Source organism: Sander lucioperca, chromosome 12 (genome assembly GCF_008315115.2).
Source record: "Sander lucioperca isolate FBNREF2018 chromosome 12, SLUC_FBN_1.2, whole genome shotgun sequence".
NCBI lineage: Eukaryota > Metazoa > Chordata > Actinopteri > Perciformes > Percidae > Sander > Sander lucioperca.
Window position 1 is genome coordinate 17,227,953 of NC_050184.1, and position 27,019 is coordinate 17,254,971.

At 41.3% G+C, this 27,019-nt stretch overlaps 2 protein-coding genes across 6 annotated transcripts; both read left to right on the top strand.

Annotated features, from left to right (window-relative positions):
* Positions 1-6,400: 6,400 nt before the first annotated feature.
* On the top strand, positions 6,401-15,289 carry pofut1 (protein O-fucosyltransferase 1). The gene is made up of 7 exons (XM_031286723.1): positions 6,401-6,580; positions 7,811-7,932; positions 9,084-9,266; positions 10,587-10,699; positions 12,150-12,342; positions 13,610-13,852; positions 14,241-15,289. Exons 1-7 carry the CDS (start codon positions 6,442-6,444, stop codon positions 14,433-14,435), a joined length of 1,188 nt encoding a protein of 395 aa, XP_031142583.1. The 5' UTR covers positions 6,401-6,441; the 3' UTR covers positions 14,436-15,289.
* A 251-nt stretch (positions 15,290-15,540) lies between these two features.
* kif3b (kinesin family member 3B) lies at positions 15,541-27,019 on the top strand. 5 transcript variants are annotated; one of them, XM_031286330.2, is made up of 9 exons: positions 15,541-15,679; positions 16,583-18,089; positions 18,360-18,461; positions 19,635-19,757; positions 20,164-20,282; positions 21,671-21,787; positions 23,178-23,283; positions 23,743-23,948; positions 24,160-27,019. In XM_031286330.2, the coding sequence occupies exons 2-9, from the start codon at positions 16,686-16,688 to the stop codon at positions 24,263-24,265; spliced, it is 2,283 nt and encodes a 760-aa protein (XP_031142190.1). In that variant the 5' UTR covers positions 15,541-15,679; positions 16,583-16,685; the 3' UTR covers positions 24,266-27,019. The 5 variants fall into 5 exon arrangements, with proteins under 5 accessions (XP_031142190.1, XP_035863842.1, XP_031142191.1 ...); XM_036007949.1 differs by having other exon boundaries at positions 15,581-15,697; XM_031286331.2 differs by having other exon boundaries at positions 15,582-15,740.

The window sequence follows — 27,019 nt, forward strand, 5'->3', positions numbered from 1 at the left end:
TACTGAGAAATACAGAGAAAGTTGTGTAGAGCTGATAGTCTTAATTAGCTTTGTAGCAACTCATTTGGCAATGGCATGAATGTAACGAACGTTCATTAATATCAAAATGTTTTGCACTAAAGCTTTAAAGTCACCTTTTAGAATATTACTATTAGGATATTCCCTAACAGGGGAATCGTTGCTGAAAAGCTAAAAACAGGCATTTTTGTCAACAGAGTTTTGTTACTTTTCTGTTAGTTTCATGTCAGATTCAGTATCGTCAAGGGACACTTAGTTTTAACTGAGAGAAAAACTAAACAGAATCTACAGAATGTATGAAGTTTTCTCAACACCTCAAATACATTTTAATAATTTAGAAGAGCCGGAATGAGTGACCTTTATTTTGTCTTTCATAGGCCTATTTGGTGAAGAAACTGCAGCTTAGGTGGATTTACTATTACATATCATGCTAAATTACACCACCCATGCTATAGTTCCAGCCTTCAGCTGAATTGAAAGCCAGGTTGCGAGTAACAACAGAAAGGTCAACAGGAGGCGGGCTGTTTGAGGTTGACTACCTTATTTTCCTCTTCTGAAAGGCCACGGGCAAGAGTACAGGCCTGTTATTCTGCAACAGCAGCAAGTAAGAAAGAGGCAGAGGTTGAGACACAGAGAGCGAGAAAGGGGGAAACGTGAGTGACATATACTCATCTGTAGATGTTATAATGGCATGCAAACGTCACCTACTTCCTCTGCAGCTTCCTAAAGTAAAGTGTTTCGTGTCTGAGGAACGTGTAGTCTCCAAAAAGGGAAATGTAACTGTTAGAACACAGAGTCAGAGTCAAAGATACACATGAAAACAAAATGTACAATCTCATCCTGTATATTAACAGAATGTACCATATATATTGATTAAGTTACAATGAAAGTCACAATGAAATGTGATTTTAGTTGTTGTATACAAGACAAGAATGTCATGTGATTTTATCTAGTGCACATGTATTTATGTTTGTATTTAATGTTATGCTCATGTTAGGATGCCTGTCATTGCTTTTTAGGGAGCCTGTTGTAACATCTGGCCGGTGCCTGCAGATGAAAACTGTAGCCTCTTGGCTGATTCTGGCATACTTACAGAAACGTTTATTAATACGGTATGCACTATCCCTATCGAATAAAGATTAAATAAAATGATTTTGATCATTTGCCAGATCAGACTCCATGCATGGCATAAATATGTATATATATTTGTTTCTGTGTCTGTATTTATTGTTTATTTCTTATTATATGTTTAATATGTTTGTTTGTTTGTCATGAAACACGCTTCTATAACAGCTGTTTCCCTGCCACAGTCAGACTGATGGCAAAAACATTATAAAACACGGAACAATTCACTGTGATAATAATGCAACAATCCTCACTACTTCAATCTACTGTGCAATATTTGCAATATTTATTCTCATGACAAACGCAATATCCCCCATAGTTGTCATAGACCCATTACCCTTAGGATAGTGTTTATACATATGTATTACTTTTACTCTATGTTTACAAGCTCCTTGTTTACAGTAGTACTCATATTCCAGTTTCAGTATTCATAATTTATTATATTTTTGCACTCTTTTGTATAGTATCAAAGTTTTTTTTTGTCTTTGTCTTATTTTATTTTATTTTATTTCATTTACCTTGTATAATATTTTTTTTCTATTTTAGTCGGTGTGCTTTTCTTTGCCCTTAACTCTTTTTGACTTGACTCAAAGAGCCTGTCAATAAACAATAATTCCTGTGTGCCTGGACTGTTTTGTGTATGCACAAATGGCAAATAAAAAAATTAAATCTTGAACCTATCACCAAGGCAAATTCCACCTAGGGTCACTACTGTGGCAATGAACTCCTTTTTTTTTTATTCTTCTTATATTTGTATGTGTGACATGCTCCAACAACACCATGACAAATTCCTCGTATGTGCAACGTACTTGGCAATAAAGCCCTTTCTGATTCTGATTCTGATTCTGATTCTTTCAGATTCTGATATCCGATAACAATGGGAAGAAATGAAGTAAAAGTAAGGTGTGCATCTTTGTGTTTCGTTAGGTTGTTGGGATCCGTGCCAGTTGTTCACCTGAAGGAAGTCACTCTTTTCTCTGTCTCACTTCTCTCTATACCCAGGGCTGTGAGTTGTGGTTCTTTGCATTGTTATCATTGCTGTCATCTCTAACAATGAAAAACAGTGTGTGTTCAAGGGGATGGGGGAGGAGCAGACACAGAGAACGACACAGGAAAAGAGGGAAAGAACAGCCAGCTGTCGAGCATCAGAGAAAAGAAAAAACGAGAGTGATTGAACACAAAGAGAGAATACGTTGCACCGGGTTGGCTGAACTGGAGGATGTGGAGGGATTAAGTAACCTTCAAAGCAAAGGCCCAAGTAGAAAACATCTCAAACGGCTCATTGCGAAGAAATGGCATACAAAAAAAAGGTTAGTTTAAAAACAGAAAAAGTACAGGTCTTATTAAGAACTTTGTTTGGTGTTTTTGGCCACATGTGTCATTTGTTAGATTGTAATAGTATATTATCAGTATTGAATTGCATACATTCAGTTGCCCTTGGAGTAATAATGAACAACAAATTGTATGCAGATCATATCAGCTGAATCACTCAGCCTCTCAACAGGAGACAATGATCTCTTTAATGTGACATGTTTAAGCAATTATCAGTCGATTCAGTCAAACAAGGCAGGCTGGCAGATAGTCCACAGATTTAAATGAAAGTAACAAAAGTTTTGAGACCGCACCCAGGCCACATGTTGCCATGCAGGCTTTGGGCATGTTGAGCACACATGTGAACATCTAATGAAGAGCCTGTAAAGACAGAGCTCTGGGAAGGCTGCTCCGCGTTTCTTTATCATTGGACATAGCACTGATTGGCTCCATCTGATTTCCAACAAGGGAAACCAGAGGCAAAGCAGGACGGTCTAAATGCAATTATTTTTTGTTTTTGCAATGTGAACTTTGCGTGGCCGCTTTGTTTGCCAATCTGCAGGAATGATGACAAGAGAATAAGCACACAATATGATAGTTTGCTGAATCAGTTTTTGTGTTTTACTCGCTATAAAGCTTCTTTTTTTCCTCTTCCAAATGTGCTGACACTCATTACTCATTTCTGAAGAGTTTAAAGTGAATGTTGTTCCTGTGACATCAGAAAATAGATAGATTTGTCCCCCTGAAAAAAATATGAAAGACAACCCACTCCCAAAAACACGTAAAAAATAACCCTTCAGGGGGCTCAAAACATGCACGGAAAACAAGAATTGTGTCTACTTGTGCTTCGTTGGGGGGTTAAAGAACACAACAGGAGCGTGAAAAATAAAGACGTGATTTCTTGTGATTTTAAAAATGTCTTTTATGTAGATGGAACCGTATAGGAGTTTATGGCTTTAACATGGTCTCATTCTCTTATAGATTTGTTGTAGACTGTTTAGATGTACAGTACATGATTCCTAAAAAAAACATCCAGAAACACGTGTGATGTTTTGAATATGTAGAAAGTTTTGAACAATACAGGAGAATAATCATTTCCTTCACATAAATAAAAACATATGCACCATAAATTGTTGCATAAAAATCCACCAGGAATGCAGGAAATTGAGTGTTTGACGCTCAAATTTTTCTGGTGGGGCGACCCCCAGAACCCACTGTTATTAGTGCCCCCCCAAACGTTGAAACAAAAACTACGCCCTTGAACATCACATTCAACTGTTCGCTTCAACCAATGTTTAGGTGGCATTAGCACATTTCTTTAAGCTTTGAGCTGTCAAGTCCACTGAATGTATATTACAGTGCTCATATTGTGCTTTTTGGCTTTTTCCATTTCCTTTATTGTGTTTATCTTTTTTTGTGCACGTTATAGGTTTACAAAGTGAAAAAGCCCTAAGTCCACCCCAAAGGGACTTACCATCTCCAACAGTAAACACTGTTCACAAACTGCTCCAAACAGCTCTATTGTAGTCCAGCCTTTACTTCAGAGACAAACGTGCATCACTTTGTAACACACGTTATAATGCTCGCCTAGTTCCTAGCGTGGCATGCCCTCATACTCTGCTTCTGACTGGCTAGTAGTCCTTACCTAGCTACTGTGCATGTGTGACTCCCAACAAAGATGGAATGTAAGTGTGATGCATCGATAGTCAGACTGTTGAACAACAAAACATGATGCAATTTTTTCACACTGAACTAAAACGCACTCCTGCACTTTTTTCTGCTGCTAAAATTCTATATATTCTACCTTCATACCACACTGTGAACCTAACTTATAGCAATCAGTGCTCTGTTACAAGTCTACTTATGCCCTGTCTTTTGTTCTGCTGTCTGTCCTGTCCCTTGTCTGTCTTAAATGCTCTACTTTAAGTAGTAATTGTACTTTATGTATAGTCTATAATGTTTGTGCACAAAATGAAGCTGTGTCTCGATTGTCATTTTTATATAATGTCGTTTTTATATAATGTCGTTTTTATATAATGTCATTTTTATATAATGTTGTTTTTATATAATGTCGTAATGTCGTTTTTATATAATGTCGTTTTTATATAATGTGTTTTTTATGAGGTGATGTGTAACACCACTTCACATTTCGTTTCACTATATACAGTATATATGGTTGAAATGAGAATAAAACCCACTTGACTTGACTTGACTGTAGCTAAAACAGAACTCAACACACAGGTTGAAAAGAGGAGCTGCAGCAATGTGCAATACAACAAAAATACGGTGTTTATTTGAAAATTAAACCATGTAAACCAATTCTGATATAACCTCTAAATACAATTATGAACATGAAAATGAGCATAATATGAGCACTTTAATGTATATACAATGCTTTCAATGCTTTAATCACTGTAAATGCTTTCACATGTCTCAATTGTCAGGAATGCTAACAACTGGAAAGGTAAAGTGTCGGGGGGGTTTTCTGTCAGGTTGCAGAAAATAAATGAACACCTTATGTCAGGGAGGAAAAAAATGACTTGTGATCTCACATCCTCATTTTGCAAGAACTGTGTCAGGTTTACAATGGTTCACATCTCAGTTTGGATTGAAACATCACAAATGACTCACATGACGCTCTTAGGATTGTATGAGGTTGTCTTTAGTAAGATTAAGATAGTGTTTTTCCATTGACGTTATCATTTTGTATTTTTAAATGTCCTACATACAGTTGCTCTAGAATGTTTGCTGCAATGCTTGCATTGTATCCCTACTGTAAGATTATTAAAGTTATTTTATGTATGGTTGTTTACAGAGCAGGGGATAGCTTCAATTAGCTTCTTACAGTGAGCAATGGAGACCTAACTGTACATGAACACAATTGTTTAGCCAAAGTTAGAACAGTTTTGGTTACTTCAATTTGGGGATTTCTGTATTTGTGTTTTCGTCTGTGCTCTCACTGGTTTAAAGTGGGCAGGACTCAGTAAGAAATAGTAGATGTCACACATTTCTTTATTTGTACAAATCAGAATTTAAAAAATATTTGAATCAAAATTAGATGACAGCTGTGGGGCTTATAGCCTGGTTTTCAGACCTCTGAGTCGCCGCCCACATCTCAGATTTGTTCAGTGGTTCAGTGAATGAGATCAACAACAAGTTAATAACTTGAAAACAATGTCAGGCTAAATGGATGAAGTGAAAGAAAATGGCAATGCAGTCTGATTACCAGGCCGTGCTTACCACAGTTCAGTTTTCGAGAACGCCTAATAAATAATACCCAAGAATTTTAACTTTCATTATTTGGTGACAAGACTTGAAACCAGGTTTTCAGAGACTTTAAAATACCATTTTGTTTCTATTAGAGCTTATACAAATGTAAAAAAAAAAATATATATATATATATATATATATATATATATATATATATATATTGGCAATTCTGGTCATTCAGGAAATTATTCTTTTAATTCTTCTGTTCTTTAGTTTTATTTTTGTCATTTTTAGTCTCGCAAAAATTTTATTTATTGTTGTTTATGTTATCTTTGTTGTTTTTAATGTTGCTATGCGACGCACTTTGGGCTGCATGTTTGTATGAAAAGTATGAATAAAGTTGAGTTGTAGTTGCGTACATACATTGTTTCTATGTTCTGAATGACAAACTGTAAAACCTGTGACGTGAAGAGGGAGTGGAAAGTAGCAGATAGCTGAACAAACAATGTGAATAAATAATAATAATAATAATAATAATAATAATAATAATAATAATAATAATAATAATAATAATAGCACGAGCCGAGGTAATAATAACGGCTACATTTTAGTGTTCGGGGTTGTTTTAACCGACAGACAGTATATATCACGCCGCTCTACCACTTCCGGTCCACCAGGTGGCAGCAGACGTATTTGATGCGCGTTTAAATTGCTCAATAATTCCAACGAAGAAACCAACTAAAAAGCAGTGCATTCTGGGATATAAAATGAACCACAATGGCGGTTAAACAAAAAGAATGTTATGCTCTTACATTGACGTGTTTGCTTTTATCACTTCTACTCCAAACTTGTTGGACTTTTGCCGAAGAACTGAAGTGGGATCAGAATGGCTACATTCTGTACTGCCCGTGCATGGGTAATGAACTCTTTGTAGCTGATACGTGGATGTTTTGCATTCTGTAGTTTGAGAAGAGCAAAGCTAGCGAATTCAAAACGTACTTATTTAATTCCTAAGATGAGAGTGGTATGTTATGTCGGCTAAAGCACATATCGCCTAAATATCGACCCAAACCTATGTCAAACTCTGCTAGGAGTTCAGTAGGCAGGACTTTATGTTACTTAACCGCTAGAGAAGATGCACCGATGGCTAGTTAGCAGCTAACTGAGTGGAGCTTTTGACAACTGGGGTGTAACCATAGGTGTAACGATAATAACTGCAGCTGTTGCTATTCTGTTAGCAAGTCACTCAGAAGATATTCAAGTTCAAGTTACTTTATTGTCCCCCAATGGGGCAATTTGTTGTGCAGCAGATATTATAGTACAAATCACACACACGATACAGAGATTGCCTACCTTGCAGGCATAGTTAAAAACAATTAAAAAAAACAGTAAACAATAGGGGTGGGAATCACCAGACGTCTCTCGATACGATATCATCATAATAGTTGTCACGATACAATATTATTGCGATTTTAAACATATTGCAATATTCTGCGATATATTGCAATTTATTACCTTTTTTCCAACTTCAAATTTTTCCCGATTTCTAATGATGTCCCCAAAAGGAAACTTTGTCAACATCTGTTTTATCTAAAAAGATATATTTCTCTGTTTGTTCATCTCACTTCAATTTTATTGCTGCAAAATGGGATTGTCAAGCAGACAGACTGACCCAACACATATATAATAAAAGATCGATACTTGGCGTCTGTATCGATACAGTATTGCCACGGAAAATATCGCGATACTATTCTGTATCGATTTTTCCCCACCCCTAGTAAACAATCAATAAATAGTAGGTCAATAAGTTATCTATGGTTCTTTATAGAATTAAGAAGTAGAATGGCTGCAGGTACAAAAGAGTGTTTATATCTGTTGGTTCTGAATTTTGGGAGTTTAAAGCGTGATCCAGATGGAAACATCTGAAATTCAGCCTGTAAGGGATGAGAACTATCCAACAGGATAGATTCAACCCTTCTTAGCATCTGCTTCATATTATATATTATATTAGAAATCATATAGCACATGGTATTTGGAGGTAAACATCCCCTCCAGTCTCTTTGAGTTTCCATTTTCTTGTCATGAGAAGCAGTATGAAGTTTACTGTTGAAAATGAGAGTATAAAGCGCTCAATGTTATTGTTCAGGTCGCTTTGGAAATCAGGCAGATCACTTCCTGGGATCTCTGGCCTTTGCAAAGATGTTGAACCGAACCCTGGCAGTCCCTCCCTGGATAGTGTACCGACACCACACACACCCTTACACCAATGTGAGTACAGCCAGTGAACTCTGAGCAACAGACACTGACAACCTGTCCCTGACTGCAACCACACATATGTACTTGATTAGTTCTTAGTACTTAATGAATTAATAAGGGAAATATCAGTGTTGCAGCAGCCAAGTCACATAAACCAGAAAGAAGTGAGGTAGGTAGATAAGAAACTAATTCAGAAGTAATATGAATTAGAATAACAAAGACTGAGAATAGAGACTAAAGGTAAAACCACAATATTAACTCTAATATGTATTGAATAAACACAGTCCAATGATAGTGTCCACTAATGTACTGCACATGGGCACACTTCAAGTAGATATAGTTTAAAGCTGTACAGTAAGATGCAGGATTATATGTATATTGTATGAAGAATAATATGTGTGTGTGTATACAGTGGCACTCATACATTTATGAACCCATGCTAAAGTTGACTAAAAAGAGGAATAAAAAAATAATCATTTGGAAATTGATCTTAATGCCTTAATTAAAAAAATTAGGAAAAGTCCAACCTTTAAGGGCACCAATTTTCTTTGTGAATGAATAATGTATCGTAAATAAATAAATGTTCTTCCTTAAAATACAGGGGGCATAAGTATACACACCCCTATGTTAAATTCCCATAGAGGCAGACAGATTTTTATTTTTAAAGGCCAGTTATTTCATGGATCCAGGATACTATGCATCCTGATAAAGTTCCCTTGGTCTTTGGAATTAAAATAGCCCCACATCATCACATACCCTTCACCATACCTAGAGATTGGCATGGGATACTTTCCATAAGATCATCTCTCAATGCAAATCAAACCAGCTATTAGGATAATATAATCAACAGTAATGTGGATATAATGACTAAGTGGGTAAAGGCAAATAATAGAACAGCTAGAACAGTGGTAAGTTCAGAAAAAGACATCACTTTACTGTAATGCAGCCTTTAAAACCAGGAAAAGACAGCACTTGTGTCATATTACGATATCCAAAATATAAGACGATATCCAGCCACATATATCGATATATTATCGATATATTGCTCAGCCCTATTTGGGATATGTTGACAATAGCAAAAAATTGAATCTCATCACCAGCCTTATCCGTTAAACCAGAATTGGGCCGTGCTGTTTTATTCCGTTCTTTTCTGTTCTATTCAGGTCCACGTTCCCTACAGTGAGCTATTCCAACTGGAGGCCTTGTCTGCCTACCACCGAGTGGTCAGTTTGGAGGACTTCATGGAGAAGCTAGCTCCCAAATACTGGCCCTCCAAACAAAGGACAGCCTACTGCTTCGAGACTGCTGCACAGCGGAGCGCAGACAAGAAGTCCTGCCCCATGAAGGTGCGAGTCCAGTGGAGTAGATAATTTAAATGATTAGTGTCAGGTAGCTACAATGAAGTATGATTATCTGATGATATTGGTTGCTGCTTTCAGATTGTCTACTTACGTATCAAGTCTCTCTCCTAAAAGATTTGAAATAGTAACAGGGATTCTGCGGGGTCTTAAAAAGTCAACATTTTAAAATTGAGATATTTTAGACCTTAAAATGTCTTTAATTCACTGAAGTATTGTGTTGTAGGTCTTAAATGATTTCAAACAGGTCTTCATTTTCTTACTTCCATGTAACGCTGTCTCTAATGCTTTTTGAAATGCTCCCGTGGCAATTTAGAATGTTTTTGTTTTGTTTGTGTGATATAGGTCTTAAATTTCATTCATAATGGTCTCAAAAAGGTCTTAAAAAAGTCTTAAATTTGACTTGGTGAAACCTGCAGAAACCCTGTATGCTTTGTTACTTTCAGTGAAGCTTAAGTGAGCTTTCTTTGAAAGCAGATAGAGACTCAGGCCCCTGTCTTGCACCCGGTGCAGCGCGGCGCAAAGCCCGACGCAAGTGTCTTTGCTAGTTTAAGACCGACACAGTTGTCGACACAGCTGTTTCCCATCCAGCGCCCGCGTCGTTCAGATAGCAAATGCACCTGCGCCCATCTTTGCACCCATGGGCGTGCTGGTCTTACAGGGAGGTGTGTTCAGGTGCATTCTTGGCATATTGCTATCTTGAGGCAGCGGGAAGTGATCGCGCCATTGACCAACAAAAACCTGGTCTAAAGTCAATAACGCAGCATTTCATTGTTATTTTAACAGAACATTAGTAAAATGCGCCTAGGCTCGTGCACAGCGTGTACACTATGCTTGTCACACACACACAGGTAAGCGCAGCAGCACACAAACATGCAAAAGATTACAAATAAAAATATTATGGTGCAAATCCTCCATCATAATGGCACTGCGCCAAGGTCCAAACGCGCCTGGCTTTTAAAGACAATGGGAGATGACACTCTGATTGGTTTATTGCATGTTACGCCCAAAACACACCTCTGATTAATGAAGACATTAAGTACAACCCTTTGAACCATGCGCCCGGCGCACGGACCCTTTTTTCTGCCCTCAAACTAGCAAAAGTGGATTTGGACACGCCCTAACGCACCTTAGATCGTTAAAATAGGGCCCTCAGCCTTGGTGAATAAATGATGGTGATTTCAAGTGAAACAGGTGAGGATGAAATGCTGCCCTCTGGTGGCCCATAGACCTACACTCATAACTATGACACAACTGTTACAGTTTAATGGCTCTGATATGGACAGATGGTTCTGATTTATTTTTTAGGATGGGAACCCATTTGGTCCGTTCTGGGACTACGTCGATGTGGAATTTGACAAGTCTGTCTTGTTTGGTGGCATTTCTTTTAGTTCCTACCACCAACCTCAGTGGATGAAGAAGTGAGTACATGTCCAGTAGCCCCACTCTACTGTGGACACATTTAGGATTATCAGAGATGAGACAAAAGCATAAAGAAAACCACGTCTTCATAAGCAACATTGCTAGCCTTAACATTATAATTGACTGATACCCCCTTTCCACCAACGCAAACCCAGTTCTAGTTCTGGGCTGCTGCCCATTTGAAGTTGGTTCAACTGACCAGCCTTCTAACAACATTAACATTGCTGTATACATCTGTATACGTCTCTGCTTTCCATTCCAAATTCTCAAAAGTAAATTTTTTTTTTTTTTTACTTTTTTGACGCATTTTCTTAAGTTTTTGGCACTCCTAACTCTGTTAAAAAAAAAAAAAAAAGCACCAAAAACTTTTTTATGTGTTTGGGTTTTGAGACGGCAGACCTAAGACCGCTGCTGCTTGTATTTCAAGTCTATACTGAAGCTCTGGTTTTTAGTTGGTCTTATTGGTCACGATAATAATACCGTCCCCACCCCTGATGTCAATGGTTTTTGGTTCTAACGCCGGCTCCACACTGGCTGCGTGGCGTGTCAGTTGCGTTTCTGTTGCGTGGCGGCTGCGTGGCGTTTTGTATGTCTTTGCGCACCAGGAACGTGTCTGACGCGGCGCTGCTGCTGCTAGCCTTGTCTGTACACTTGTACTGTATGTTTCCCATTGATAAACTGCACTCAAGCAGTAGGATACTTAATGTTAAACATAAATATATATTGATTTGATTACAGCAAAGACAACGTCGGCAGTTTTGACGGTAAAATAGGTTACAGAATATTTCGTTCTGTATTGACCGGTGCAATATTTGAAAATCGATAATTATTATTATTTTTTTTTTTTAATTAAATTTAAATCTGCATTCATGTCAAAACCTAGAGACTTTCAAACATCAAAATGTCATTTATTAATATGTATTTGTGTCAAAATGACATATAAACATCTTTTCCTATTCTATTTTGCCTGGGAACGCTTCCAACACGCTTGCACGTCGTGTGAAAAATAGGCGTCGGTCCTATTTCTAGCATGCATGCGTTTTCGGCGCGGCTCGAGCCGCACCTGAGACGTGCGTGTCACGCAGGCAGTGTGAAAGCTCTAACCCTGTTACCATGGGAGCCGAAATAAAAATGGACACGCCATGCAGCTGACACGCTCACGCCACGCAGGCAGTGTGTAGCCGGCCTGAACCAGCAAAGAGTTGGTGCCGCTCTGGAACCAGTTTTCCTGGCCGAAAGCTGGTTCTTTGGCTGTCGAAACACAAATAACTGGTTTGAGATTAGGCACCGACTCCAAACCGGCCCTACAAACTTTCTTTGTGGAAAAGGGTATGACTGATGAGGTTTCTGAGGTTTTCATTTTCCATTGATTTTTAATGACAAAAGGTAGAGCCTCCTCGGAAGTGGTTAACAGGTAGCTTCTCCTCATGCTTCCCCTGTTTTGAAAAGGTTTCCTCCCTCTGAGCACCCTGTGCTGGCACTGCCGGGGGCTCCTGCCCAGTTCCCAGTGATAGAGGAGCACGTGGGCCTGCAGCGCTACGTGGTGTGGTCAGACAAGATGGTAAAGGAGGGAGAGGAGCACATTGCTACCCTGCTGACCAGGCCGTACGTTGCCATTCACTTGAGGATTGGCAGTGACTGGGTGAGATATTCTTCACAACTTAAGAGCTAAGGTTTGGACACGTACGGGTTGTTCTCTCTCTCTTTCTGGTTTCCATTTTCACATATACTCGTATGCTCACATACAGGCAGTCACGCATCTGTTCATACAGATATCTGAGACATCACATTTCTGTTTCAAACACCGAGCAGAATAAAGGAGGAAAGCTCCAGCAGTGAATAGAACGGTTTACAGTCAATGAAAATGACTGCATAATGTTTTTAGCACCGCGACATCTGTACACCAGCCTTTGTTTACGTAGAAGCAGTAATTCCGTGATCCACTCGGAGGAGTTGGGAGCCCGGCAGATGTAGTTTACTATCCAGGATGTGCTCACCAAGCCAGGTTTTGGTAAAGTACAGGTCAGCGGACCTGGAAAAATGGCGAAGGAGCGCAGTTTGAAGTGCCCGCTGTCACAGCGCTCCGGCTCGCTTCCCCCGTCGTGGGTCTGCGGCAAATCCCATAGAGAGCTGCTGCTCCTGTAACTAAAAGCTCCGTAGAACTTTGTGTTAAAGTTCCTCCCTGGTAAATGTATTCGGAGAGCAGACTGATCTCATGAAGTGGCGTATGTATGACACGCCAATTCGTATGCCATTATTGGCGTGTTATCAAGACACATACTCGCTTTTTAGCGTGTTTATCAATGCCGTTTGGCCTCCATTGACTTACATTACCTTGCGATTGCGTGTGAATTTACACCGTAGCGAGTACTTTGAAAGGGCAAAAATCCGCGTAGGGAGGTTGGTCGGGGTGGTGGATGGGTCAAACACAGGACTTTCACCCAGGAGACCGGGGATTGTGTCACGTTTCCTTCATGTCCCGTGTGTCACGTCTCCTAAAGTCAACCGTCGCTTTCTTCTTTTACTAAATCCAACCCCGTTGTTCTTTTCGTAAACCCAGCCGGGTCTTCTTTTCCTAAACCCAACCTGCGTGTCACGTTCCCTAAACCCAACCGTAGCTTTCTTCTCGTGATGACACACCAAGTGGCGTGTATGTTTACGTCCGATGTATACAGCGTAGACATACACGCAGATAGCTCAAAATGCGTACAGATGACACGCCACTTGGCTTAAGAAAGTGGGCGTGTATGTTTACGCGAAGTTATGACGTCATGTTGTGGAGAGAGAAAGCTGAAAACTGAACAAAGAAAAAGTGCTAGAGAGCACAACACTGAGGCTGCCAGCCACCGTCTTTATTCCTATTCATCATCTAGTCACACCTAAATCTTTTCGTTAATCCACCCTTACAGCAAAATGCCTGCAAAATGCTGAAGACTGGCGAAGCGGGGCCTCACTTCATGGCCTCCCCTCAGTGTGTCGGCTACAATCGCCAGACAGCCTTGCCTCTCACCATGACCATGTGCCTTCCTGACCTGGCAGAGATCGGCAGGGCTGTCAAGCTGTGGGCGAAGAAGACCTTCGCCCGCTCTGTCTACATCGCCACTGACTCAGAATCCCACAGTAGGGAAATTGAAAAGCTCCTCAAGGGCAAGGTGGGTTTGTAAAGCCTCTGTGATGCCTTCACAAGTATGTCATGACTCACTTGTGCTTTACATTCTGCACCCTTTTGTTTCTGTCATGTGGGACCTTAAATGTAACCCGAACTGACTCGCTACATTTTGACTGGCTTGCCTGTAGCACAATTTGGTTTTGTCACAATTAGCTAATTCTTTACAGATGCACTTTATCCCGTATAAGCTGAAGTCAGAATTAGTCAGAACTCTTCTTGTAAAGTTATGATATGTAATTTGTTGTGTGGAAAGTGGAAATTGTACTAGCCAGGAAAGTGTTTTTCACACTTATACTCTCACTTGGTTACTGTTGCAATATAGTATTTCCCCATCTGGTTGTTTATTTGTGTATTTCATTCCGGCTTTTCAGGTGAAAGTGGTGAGTCTTCAGCCAGACTCGGCCCAAATGGACCTGTACATCTTAGGCCGAGCTGACCACTTTATCGGCAACTGTGTCTCCTCCTTTTCCGCCTTTGTGAAGAGAGAGCGGGACGTCCATGGCCTTTCATCCTCCTTTTTTGGCATGGACAAGCCTGGGAAATTAAATCACAAAGAAGAACTCTGAGCTCAAGAGTCACGCGGTCGTGTCCTGGATGTTGATGCTGGAGGACTGTCATGAGGAGGCGAGGGAGCATGTGGAAGGCAGTGAATATTTATATGTGACGTGATGGTTCGTAAAGGGCAGGTTCTTTTAGAATGGGTTTTAATCTGTGAGAAAGGAGGAAGGGCTTTTAAAATATGACGATGCAGCAGCTACTTTTACCAAGAAACACTATTTTTGTATGTTTTCTGCTCAAGATTTGGCTTCTACCTGCTTGTGCTTACTGAAGCCAGTTTTCCTTTCTATCAGGGAAACATTTCCTTCAGCTACTGCCATAGTCTGTAGCTGCAACCATGTTTTACAATCCAGCCATGTTAGCAGGACCCCTGGTGACCTTAGTGAACCCTGGGAAAGACTGCAGTGCCAGTGATCATGTTCTCTCTCGCTCTCTTTCTCTGTCCACCTCTCCATCCCTCCATGTCTTTTCCAGCTTGCTCTTTCCTTTCCTTTCCTCTCTGCCCTCCATTCCAAGGAGAGCACAGTAACTGATCCTCCTGTACATACTAATTATAGGGAGGAAAAAAGAGACGGTCTTTCCACCTCTCAATTTACCAGGACCAAAAACTGATGTAATGTGTGGAACCCTGTGGTGAATGTTGTGGGGACGGTATTGTTATTCAGTGAATGTGAACAAATGTTTCAGGGATGTTTTTGGGAGACAAAAGAGTTGATTTGCACTGGTTGAATTGATTAAATGCAAGTGGGGGTGTGTGGCAAGCTAATTGCGTTCCTCTGTGTGAAAGCAATGTTTTCGAAGTCGAATGTTTTCTATAATGTTTTTCACCAATAAAGTGATGCACACTAATGTTTTAAAACCAGCAGCCTCAGTGTGTTTACCTCCTGGCTGTGAGTACAGTTGAATCAGCTGATATCCTAAGCAACGTTGGACAATCTTGTTGAGAGTTGGTTGCCAGATATGCTAGGATACCTTGCATTCGTATTCTTAAATCATAATGCATGTATTTGGCTTGCCACTTAGTTATTCACAGTTAATGTTTTTGCGACTATATACTTAACAGTTAAAACGTTACATTTTCTCGCTCAAAATTACACAATTTATATGGGTGAATGTTTTCGCCACGTCCCTTTTTGGGGGATACAGTGCTTGAATCTGGCAACTTTGTAACAGGGACCGTTGTGGGGATCAGCAACGGCTAATGGCTGACTGGGAGTTCTGGATTAGCTAGGTAGCTAACGTTGGCCAACTGGTAAATCTTTAACAACATGTGTGCCCGGTGGAAAGCTGTGTTTGTATTGCATGGGGTGAATGTATGTTATGTGTTTTTGTTATTTCTGTACGGCGATATGTTGCATTGATATCTGCCGTTGCTGCTAGCATTAGCCAGGTAATGCTAACGTTATCAGACTTGTAGCTTAGGTTACCAGTGTTTGTCGTTGCTAGGCCGGTCTTGAGTTCTCGTTATGGGCTGCATTTTACGTAAGCTAACGTTGGTTAGCTGATTAATCAACTAAGCAGCTATAAAACCACGGTCTATCAATATGATGTGGCTGGCAGAGTGCTCACAACGGCTATCACTTGATAACCTGGAATTCCAACGTTGACTATCGTAGTTAACCTAGAACTTTATAGTTGCCGGTTACCTAACGTAACGTTAGCTAGCTAAGTTAACGTTAGCTAACTAGGTGTAGTGGCACTTGGGTTATTTTCTAGCTAACAGAAAAGTAGCTAAGTTACTGTGTAACGTTAAATTATGCTCTTCATCTTTGGCAAGTAATATTATGAAGAGGTTATTCATTTGGACCAATTAGCTATAGTTGACAAATCCGTTCGGGGCGTGCTGTGTTTTGTGACATCTCAAAAAATCTTATTTCGCTAACGCAGCTAGCTAACTTACGTTAGTTTTTCCACGTACAAGAAAATTTCAAGTCCACTGAACGTAGAACTGCAGTACAGGTGTCAGTATCAGGTTAGCTAGATAACGTTATATCTTTGCCGAAGACTGTCAATAGCTTTGTATTACATCGAGCTTTATGAGTCTCCCAGTTTGTAAGTAAAATGTGTGTGATGCATTAACCGTCAAGGTTGTGAGTCACCATGACAATTGCATTTGCAGGTTGGTACTAATCATTGAATGTGTCTTCTCCAACAGTTTCGGATGTGGTCACTTGTATTGGTGAACTGTTCCTGAAGCTGCACTTGGAAGACAGAGCCTACAAGTGCCAATCCGTGTGGGTTGGCGTTCCCTCTGCAACATGTCCAAGAGCAAGAGCTCTGAGTCGGTCAAGGTGGTGGTCCGTTGTCGCCCTATGAATGAAAAAGAGCGGGCAGCCAAGTTTGAAAGGGTGGTATCTGTTGATGTCAAATTGGGCCAAATTATTGTCAGGAACCCCAGGGAGGCTTCAGCCAGCGAACTCCCCAAAATCTTCACTTATGATTCAGTCTATGACTCGAACTCCAAACAAATAGATTTGTACGATGAAACCTTCAGGCCCCTGGTGGATTCAGTTCTACTTGGGTTCAACGGGACCATTTTTGCCTATGGGCAGACCGGTACAGGGAAGACGTACACAATGGAGGGGGTGAGAAACGATCCAGAGAGGAGAGGGGTGATCCCTAACTCCTTTGAGCATGTCTTCACTCACATTTCACGGTCCCAGAATCAACAGTACCTGGTGAGAGCATCATATCTAGAAATTTACCAAGAGGAGATCAAAGACTTGCTCTCCAAAGACCAGTCGCGTCGTCTGGAGCTCAGGGAGAGGCCTGACACGGGTGTGTACGTTAAAGACCTTTCGTCGTTCGTCACCAAGAGTGTGCGGGAGATCGAACATGTCATGAATGTGGGAAACCAGAATCGTTCAGTGGGCGCCACTAACATGAATGAACACAGCTCGCGTTCTCACGCCATCTTTGTCATCACTGTTGAGTGCAGTGAGTTGGGTGTCGACGGGGAGAACCATATCAGAGTCGGCAAACTGAACCTGGTGGATTTAGCCGGCAGTGAAAGGCAGACCAAGACCGGCGCTCAGGGGGAGAGGCTCAAAGAAGCCACAAAGATCAATCTGTCGCTCTCGGCTCTGGGGAACGTCATATCAGCTCTGGTGGACGGCAGGAGCAGCCACATCCCCTACCGAGATTCAAAACTCACCCGTCTGCTGCAGGACTCTCTGGGGGGCAACGCCCGCACTGTCATGGTCGCCAACATTGGCCCGGCATCCTACAACGTGGAGGAGACCTTGACAACGCTGCGCTATTCCAACAGGGCGAAGAACATCAAGAACAAACCACGTATCAACGAGGACCCCAAGGATGCCCTGCTCAGGGAGTTTCAGGAGGAGATCGCGCGGCTGAAGGAACAGCTGCAAAAGCGCTCGGGAAAGAAGAAAAGGAGGAGGCAGAGGAGGAGGGCCGGGGAAGGGAGCGACGGTGAGGATCTGGAGGAAGGAGAGACGGAGGACGACGATGAAGAGGGGGACGACAAAGGGGATTACTGGCGGGAGCAGCAGGAGAAGCTGGAGAGAGAGAGAAAGGCCATCATGGAGGATCATAGTCTGGTGGCTGAGGAGAAAGCTCGGCTGCTTAAAGAAAAAGAGAAGAAAATGGAAGATTTGAAGAGGGAGAAGGACGCCGGAGAGATGCTTGCAGCCAAAGTGAAAGTAAGCACATTTTGCCACACTTGGTGTGTTCCTGTACATCCAGTATATATCTGATTTGATTTGATTTCAGTTGTTCAGATGTTGTTTCATTGGATTCAACAAATGTACTCACAAGTCAGTAGATCTTCTCATAAGTCAATAGACCACATTGTTTTCATTTTCATGCAACCCAATTGGTGAAATGTATTAGTCAATTGCAAATGCTTTTCTCCACATTGCGACTTGGAAGTGGTTTAATCATTTTTCTTTTCTTTTTCTTTCTCAATCCAGGCGATGGAGAGTAAGCTCCTAGTAGGGGGGAAGAACATTGTGGACCACACCAATGAGCAACAGAAAATGCTGGAGCTGAAGAGGCAGGAAATCGCTGAACAGGTATACCAAATATCTGAAAAATGAACTTTACTCTCAATTAGAGTAATTGTTTGAAGGTCACAAATCAGTCAACAAATATGTGATCAATAGTTACAGGATAGTAGTTTTGAAATAGGGGATACAATGGTACACACAAGTCACAGTTTGGATCCTACCCTGATTCTCATGAACTTTAAACTACCCACTTGCTCCATCTCAGCTCCATTGATCCACAAGTGTGTGTCTTTGCCTCCTTGGTTTTGCTGACGTTGAGTAGGTTGTTCTCTGTGCACCACCCTGCAAGATATCGCATCCGTTTCCTCCAGTTGTGGATTTTTCCAAGTGGAATAAGCTTGTAACCAGTACACCTGGGTCCTGTTCTTCAAACAGGGTTAAACCATTCTAGACTAACATGCTGTTGTCAAGCTAAAATAATCCTTTTATTTCTCATCCAATTTATTCTAAGTAATGACAACAACACTGTCGGCGCGTCCACATGTTACAAGCCTTCCGTGACCGTCATGTTTTCTATCTTGACTGTGTACCACATGACAACCTTACTTTGAATCACAGCTTTAAAACCAAAGTTTAAAGTGCTCATGTTAGCTCTCTGTTTTAGCTACAGAGTGAGGCATCACACTTCTATCCCATCTTTGTTGGGAGTCGCACATGCACAGTAGCTAGATAAGGACTACTAGCTAGAAGCTAGCGCTGCTAGTGGTTAGCGCTTAGCCACCTCGTTCTCAATGGCAAAACACTGCTACAACACACACAGTTAACCCTAATCTACAAAAGAAATTGTATAGAACTACTTACATGTCCCTCGTCTGCAGGTATTCCACGCAAAGTTGGATGATATTGCATTTAGAAGAATTCTCCCGGCTAATCCTGCCTTGTACTGACCAAAGTAGGAGAAACAGCTAGCTGATGAGGTATTAGCAAAAGTGGGTAGCACACACCAAATGTTTCGGCCGATGACGTAGACGACCCTGCCGATTTTGACCAGCTCACCCGGAGACTGAAGGCAGGATACATTCAGAAACCCGTATCTCACTCAAAACAGCATGGATGTTTATTTTTTCCAAGTTTGTATGTGTGTGGAAGCACCAGAGACACAAAATAACATCCCAGTAAGTGATTTTTTTCATAATAAGGGCACTTTAAATTTCAGAATGTGCGCTTCTGTGTTTCCAGAAACGGCGAGAGCGAGAGATGCAGCAGCAGATGGAGAGTCGTGACGAGGAGACTCTGGAGCTGAAGGAGACCTACAGTTCTCTGCAGCAGGAGGTCGACATCAAAACCAAGAAGCTGAAAAAGGTAGCAGCTGCAACTTTGGGCGGTCTATCTAATTACTTTTTATACATACACTATACAAATACAATGTATTTTATTAACACACGGCACACTGGCAGGGAGAGGGATTTCTAAAGTGCACTTTCTGTCCTTGATGACTCATAAAAAAAACAGCTCATACCGCAGAAACGGTATGGTGGAAAATGTTAGTGGTTTTCAAACTGTGACTTTTTCAAACCCCGGTAACCTTGAAACTGGTAACCGGCCCATGCCTATTTCAAATCAAGGAAGAATACAGTATTGTCTTTGTTTGTGAATTTGGATAGTCCATTATTCCTCATGACAGTCAGGCAGGTGTCTAAGTCAAATTCTAAGGCTTGATTTTCCATTATGGTAACCCTGGTTTCCTCTCTCCTCCTCTGTCCTCTAGCTGTTTGCCAAGCTGCAGGCAGTGAAGGCAGAAATCCATGACATCCAGGAGGCGCACATCAACGAGCGCCAGGAGCTGGAACAGACCCAGAACGAGCTCACCAGGGACCTCAAACTCAAGTATGGAGCCTGCATATCATACTGTTGGCCTGGCAGAAAGACATTAATCAATATTATATCTATTATGAACACCATCTGCTCTGCCAGAGAAGGGAACATATACTGTAACAATGTCCAACCGGCATCTGATTTCATGCTGTCACACTTAAACACTGACATAATTAAGATTGTTGCCTATTTTTTTTGCAAAGGGATTGGCAATGAAAATGATCTATGTGCACTTCACTTACAGATTTTCCATGCGAACATAATGCTTAATAAAGCAGATGAAGGAGAAAATGGTTTTCAAGTTGTAATGTTGCGATTTAATGGTGTGTTCACACCAAACGCATTTTTCAGGTCGCGTGATGATGATGTGTCGCGAAGGCCTATCAGCTTTGAGATTCTCCTGCATAGCGTAGCCCTGATGGATCCGAACTCCATTCAGTAAACAAGCATTTTAAAATGAGTTTTCTTGTCTTGAAGACATTGTCTTGAAGCTTGAATTCAGACTTTTTACCGATCGGCATCTGGAATGAACCGCTGTAAAAAAAAAACAAACAAAAAAAACAGGCTATTTATGACAATAGTTTGACACAAATCTAGCACCGGCCAAACGAGCCAGATGCATAAGCATATACATATGCATGAATCTCTGTAGATTAATGACTAAACCTGTGTGGGCTACACACAAAGAAAGAAATATGCATATGCATTCTTTTTGTCAGATTTATAAAGCCACACGTACACCTAGTTCTGTTTTATAAATCATTGTGGATCTGGGCGCACAAGCATGAGCTTAATTTCCACTCCCACAGTTAGCCATAAATGGACGTAGAAATGCCCTTAAACTCCATTTGCATATTATAGAATGCTGGGAAAACTACAGCAAGAAGACTGCTTAGTTAAAATTCATTATTTCCTTGGGCTTAAAGTCATTATTTTATTTGATGGCCTTGCTGCCATCGGCATTTTGCCTTGCCCCTAAAATAATGAAATTCCAGGACGGGCTGTTGGTATCGACACTGCCGTCTTGCGCACGTATCGCGAATAAACAAAAACGTTCACGTTAACGATCTTAATATGATCCCGCGGTCAAACTGCACGGCGAAAAAGCCGCTTTGCAGTTTGACTTTGTGTGAACACAGCATTACTTTCTAGTCTGACCTTAGTTCTATTCAGCCAGATACCTATTAAATATATTTATGTGTAATTATTAATAAATGTGAAATGAATTAGGTACATTATTTCTCCACAACAGTTTTCATGCTTATGTGTAATAAATAACACACAGCAGGGCAAAGTCACAAGGCTTAACTGTTATGTTTGTCTGCCTGCCTGTCTGTCTGTCTGTCTGTCTGTCTGTCTGTCTGTCACTGCCTCTGTCTAATTGCTTGTTTGTCTTTCAGGCATCTGATCATCGAGAACTTCATTCCCTTAGAGGAGAAGAACAAAATAGTCCACAGGGCTTACTTTGATGATGAGGACGAATACTGGAAAACGAAGCCCATCACACGTATAGAGGAGTAAGATACAAAATAATCCCAAAAATCAACATGCTTTTTTGTACATTCTTCATCTGGTTAGAGGTGCTCCAACTTGAGCCTATGTGTTGCGTAAAAGCTTTTAAAAAGAGATGAACAGCTTGTATTGTCAATTAAATATGAATGTGTTTAAATCAAATGTTTACAGGTGGAGTGTAGTATGATTTGTAGCAGTACTGTCAAAGATGTTAAGTTTTAAGCGTTATTTATGGTTCTGCGGAGGCTCCACGCAGAACCTTCGCCGTAGCCTACGTAAGTGGCCTGAAGTTTACACTTGTGCGTTGGTGTGTGCGTCGATCTCTTAAAGAGAATAGCAGGGAGTGTGTGGTAGAGCAAGTGATGGTGATTAGCTTCGGAGGGAGTACCCACTCTAGAGTCACAGTGAGAGAAACAAAGTGTCTCCCCTGTGCTTTCTGACCACGGTGGGAAATCTGTAGCAGGAAAAATTAACCCTCTCCTTGATTTCATGTTGTTTATGGAAAAGGAGTATGGGGGAAATGCAACGCTACCAAGCCATTGCCGAGTGACGTGCGTCGCCGCGACGTGTAGTTAAATTTTTTTGAAAAATGCACGTCAGGCTACGGCGTAGGGTCGGTATCGCCACGTACCTACGTACGTAGCCACAGCGTAGATTTAACGCAGAACCATAAATCACACGTAATAGAGGAGGGCTGACAGAGGAGTCAAACCTGCACCATTTGTCCTTTGCTTCATCCGTTTAAAAAAGGCCCCCATTGGGCAGGGAAGGTGGAGGGCAAAGTTGTGTGTAGGGGGACAATGCACATTGCACACACATTTTTGTAGAGATGCCCCGATCTAATGTTTGCTTATCACTGACGCAGATATTGACCATATTACTTGACTTAACATAAAATCCTAAGAATTAATCGTTGATTAAAGCTTGATAAAGGAGAACAGCTTAGGAAGTGAGGACTAACATTTCTTCTTTTATTCGATGTGTTCATGAGCTATAAGTCGTAATGCGGAAACAACGTGGCTTTATTGCTCAGAGCGTTTAAACACGTTGATAGCCGTTTCCAGTATTTGCCCGGCCCCGACAAGAGCGAAGGAAACGGAGCAAGTGAGCCATGAAATACGATCAGGAACTCATTTTTCTGATTATTCCGACAGCACATGAATGCAGTACAAAATGCCCTATCTCGCAATGTTAATTAAAGTAAAGAAAAATAATTTGTGTATCTGCCCGGTGATTCGGATCCGCTCCAAAATGTAAAGTGTTCTTCCTTGGCCCATGCTTCACCCTTTCCTCTATAAGGACAGAACAGTTGATTGCTTCATTGTATGACATACAATACCTAGTTTTCCAGACAATCCTGTATACACTGTCTCATTCCCTGCGTGTCTGCTTCAGTGACCATCAGATGATGACCAGGCCTTTGTCAGCGGTTGGCTACAGGAGGCCTCTGAGTCAGCATGCTCGCATGGCCATGATGATGAGGCCTGAAATGAGATACAAAGTAAGCTGCACATCCTCCACTCCTTTTTGGCATTGATGATTGTATTCACAAAAAAAAAACAACCTCCAGAGAAAAGTCTGTGCACATAATACACCACAGACACAGTGGTCTTGCATTTCCTCATCCTGTTTCAATGATTACACCAGATGGGTTGAGAAACCAAACAATGCAATGCAGCATTAACCGTGTAGGTAGAAGTGAATCAAATACAACAATTCAGTAAATGGATATTAATCAAGGATTTTTACAATGCACAGGAATCCAGAATGTACTGTAGGTATGTTAAATATCTCCCTAAAATGTGCCAATATGAATGCAATTCTTAAATGCAATATATGGATTTTGTATTATGCTCTCCTTCAGCCTTTTGACAATATAGGTTCATCTTCATTGCCAACACATAAAAATGTGCCTCAATTGACTTGTTTGTCTCAGACGAGTTTGCTCTGTTCCTCCCAGGCTGAAAACATCATGATGCTGGACATGGATCTGCCCGCTCGGACCACTAAAGAGTATCAGGAGCCGGTTATCGCCCCAAAGGTGGCGGCGGCTCTCGAGGACGCTCTTAGGGATGAGGATGAGATCCAGGTAGATGCCTCAGGCTTTCACAGCAGCTTGGGATCAACCCCGCCCGCCAGCGGCAGCCTCAAGAAACCAAAGTCTGGGTAAGGCAAACTGTCACCTTCAGCTGTCAAGGCCACGAGTAAAATCCATTTTCAAGTGGCATATACTGTGGTTAGGCTGGTGCTTGCTTTGTGTACATTTGGTTGGGATGCAAAGAAATGTACATGAAACCTCAACATGTGCAGGCTCCTAACCTTTCTCTGTTATTCCCACAAACGGGTTAACCCTCTGTGTTTGCTCTCTGTCACTCAGTCGACCAAGAACAGGCAAGAAGTCGAGCACCCCGACCTCTCCATTCATCCCCTCAAGTCCAGGATCCCCGCTTTACCCACAATCCCGCGGCCTGGTGCCCAAGTGACAGCTTCTACAACTAATATCGCCGCCAACCTCTCTTTTGCACCTTTCCACTTTGGGACTCAACTTTAAGAGAAGAGGTTTTATGTCAAGATGACAGAATATTGGATTAAGACTAATGCTGCTTCGTAGGTTTTAACTGTAACCACACCACTTATAACTGCTGTCATAAGCTTTATGATTTTGGAGATTTGAAACCCCTCCTCCTGAGTCAGTACGACACTAGGACAGCAGCCACGCATGAAGCCTAATATCACTCTACACTGTTCCCTTTCCCTACATTTGGCTTAATGCCACCGATGTCTTATATACTGTATATATGTCACAATGTTCTTAATGTATAGAAAGAAATGATGGACTGGCACTGCAGTATCCCCAATGCACTTCTTCTTCCTATCTTCCCAGATCTGTGTTGGGTGTAGTCCTCTCTTACTGTAAGTGTGGACATTGGTGGGAGGGGTGGTGGGGTTGACGTGAAGACACATGGACTAGACAGCTCTGCTGTCACCTCTGCCTGTCAGTAACAGGCTGTGCGTGCGTGTGTGTGTGTGTGTGTGTGTGTGTGTGTGTGTGTGTGTGTGTGTGTGTGTGTGTGTGTGTGTGTGTTTGTCAGTGTGTTGTATGTCTGGCCACATATCTATGTGTGTCTTTACGTCAAACATTTCAGTTTATGTCAAACAGCGCAGTTCATTTCCATTGTTGGAGCTCTGATAATGTTAGAATGGAGCTTTATTTCTGGCGTTTGTTTTGTGTCTCAAAGGAATACTTCAAAATTTTGGGAAATAAGCTTATTTGCTATTTTTTTTGCTAGTAAGACGAGAACATAAATAACACAACAATGTGTTAATTGGTAGGTGGATGGACATAGCCAACTGCTAGCCCTCTGCTTCCAGTCTTCATGCTAAGCTCATCACAAATAAGTGTGTTTGCTAATTTCGAACTATTCCTTTAGACTGAAATGCGCAGGCCAGAAAGTGAAGCACACTACAGACGTGTCGTGTCATAAGTTGCTGTAATCGGTAGATGCTGTTCTTCCTGGGGCACACGAGGTAGAGGTGGGGAACGATGGGAGAGAGCTCAACACATTTACACACCCACTATGGACACATTCTAGGTTGCAGGACATTGCAGTTGGCCACCAGACATCCTAGCAAGACCAATGCCAAGCATTACCTGGGTCACTTCAAAGTTACTGTCCCGGGATGTGCCTCTTGATTCATCAGGGTTCCAAGGTGCCTTAACCTGTGTCCTTAATCTCTGCTCCCGTTATTTGAAGTGTGCGCACACATTCTTCTCGGCTTGTGTTTTTTCATCACTTCATCTGCTCGTTCGTTCCAGCATCAGGGAATTGTCACTACGGTCCAGATATTTCTGTCGGAATGGGGTGCACTCGTTATGTGGAGAGGCAGAGCATTTGGACACAGCATTCAACAACACCAGGTTTCTGGGTAAGGGCCACAGGAAGTCAAGGCACGCAGAGGGTGATGTATTCCCCCTCTGTTTTTTATACCTCATTTACCATTGTGTAGAACTGGTTGGTCTAACAGAACACTAAAACCCCCAGGGGAGTGCTGAGCTCTTGACAGTAGTGGTGCTACAAAACTCAGTCGAAACACCACAGACGTCTATATCTGAATACGCAAATCATTCTCTTCGTATGCCTACAGATGAACAATATGCAGTTTTAGCCTCCCTGGTTCAGCCGGCCTCTCTGCTGCTCTCTGTTCCCCATACTCGATATACTGTGAGGGGTGTGCTGTCCGCTCGCTGCTACTGTGTAGGGTCTTACAACCCACTGTGACATTTCAACAGGCCTGGGTCAAATGGCAAATTTAAGTCCTGTCAGGTATGCATGCAGTTGTGTCTAGGATCAGTGTCTAGCATCAACCATCAAGCCTGTTTCAGTTGCTAACAATTGAAAGTACTTCAAACTAAAGAATCTCTCTTGCTGTTTGACCCATGTCTGCATACCTTATATATGTAATAATGAATATAGACCTGTTGATAGGCAATCCTCAGTCACTTTTGCAGATATTTACAAAAAAAAATACAAAAATGGGTTTCCATATTGAAAAAAATCTAACTTAATCTTTCATTTTTATACACAGATGTAGATATAATTTTCTATTCAGTTTTTTTCTTTAAAATAGATTATTGTTTTATTTTTTGATCTTTGTAATTTAATGTTGACATTTTATTTTTTTGCGTTATACATGTACTGTGTGTCTTCGTTTGTATTCATCAAGGAACAGGCTTTAGTTGTTTGCGCTTACACTTTAAAATGCTTTAGTCGATATGTTTTCCATACGGAAGATAAAACCGTGGGTCAGCTGTTGCACATTGTTGATTTGGGGAAGTGTGGAGACTGCTTATAGAAAGCGGAGATTCACGTCACAGTTGAGTACATGTTCACTGTACATTTAACTTAAACAATCTTTAGAATAAGGCCTAATTGTTGTAACTAACATTGCAATGCTGTATACCTGATGCATGATTTTAGCAGGCTTCAGTAATACCTTTGGTGGTGTGAGTATTCATTCATAGGAATTTGGTGAAAATGTGAATACCTTCTGCATCTGTAGCCCATAGCACATCACTGGATCCAAACTCCATATCTAAGACTTTTGTGACCAACGTTTATGTGATGGTGGTTTTTTAAAGCCAAATAACGATGCAGATGCACTTCTGTCTGTGGCTGGCCATGTTTTCAACTTGTTTAGTTTCTTTTAATGAATAAAGACAATTCAATGATAACAAA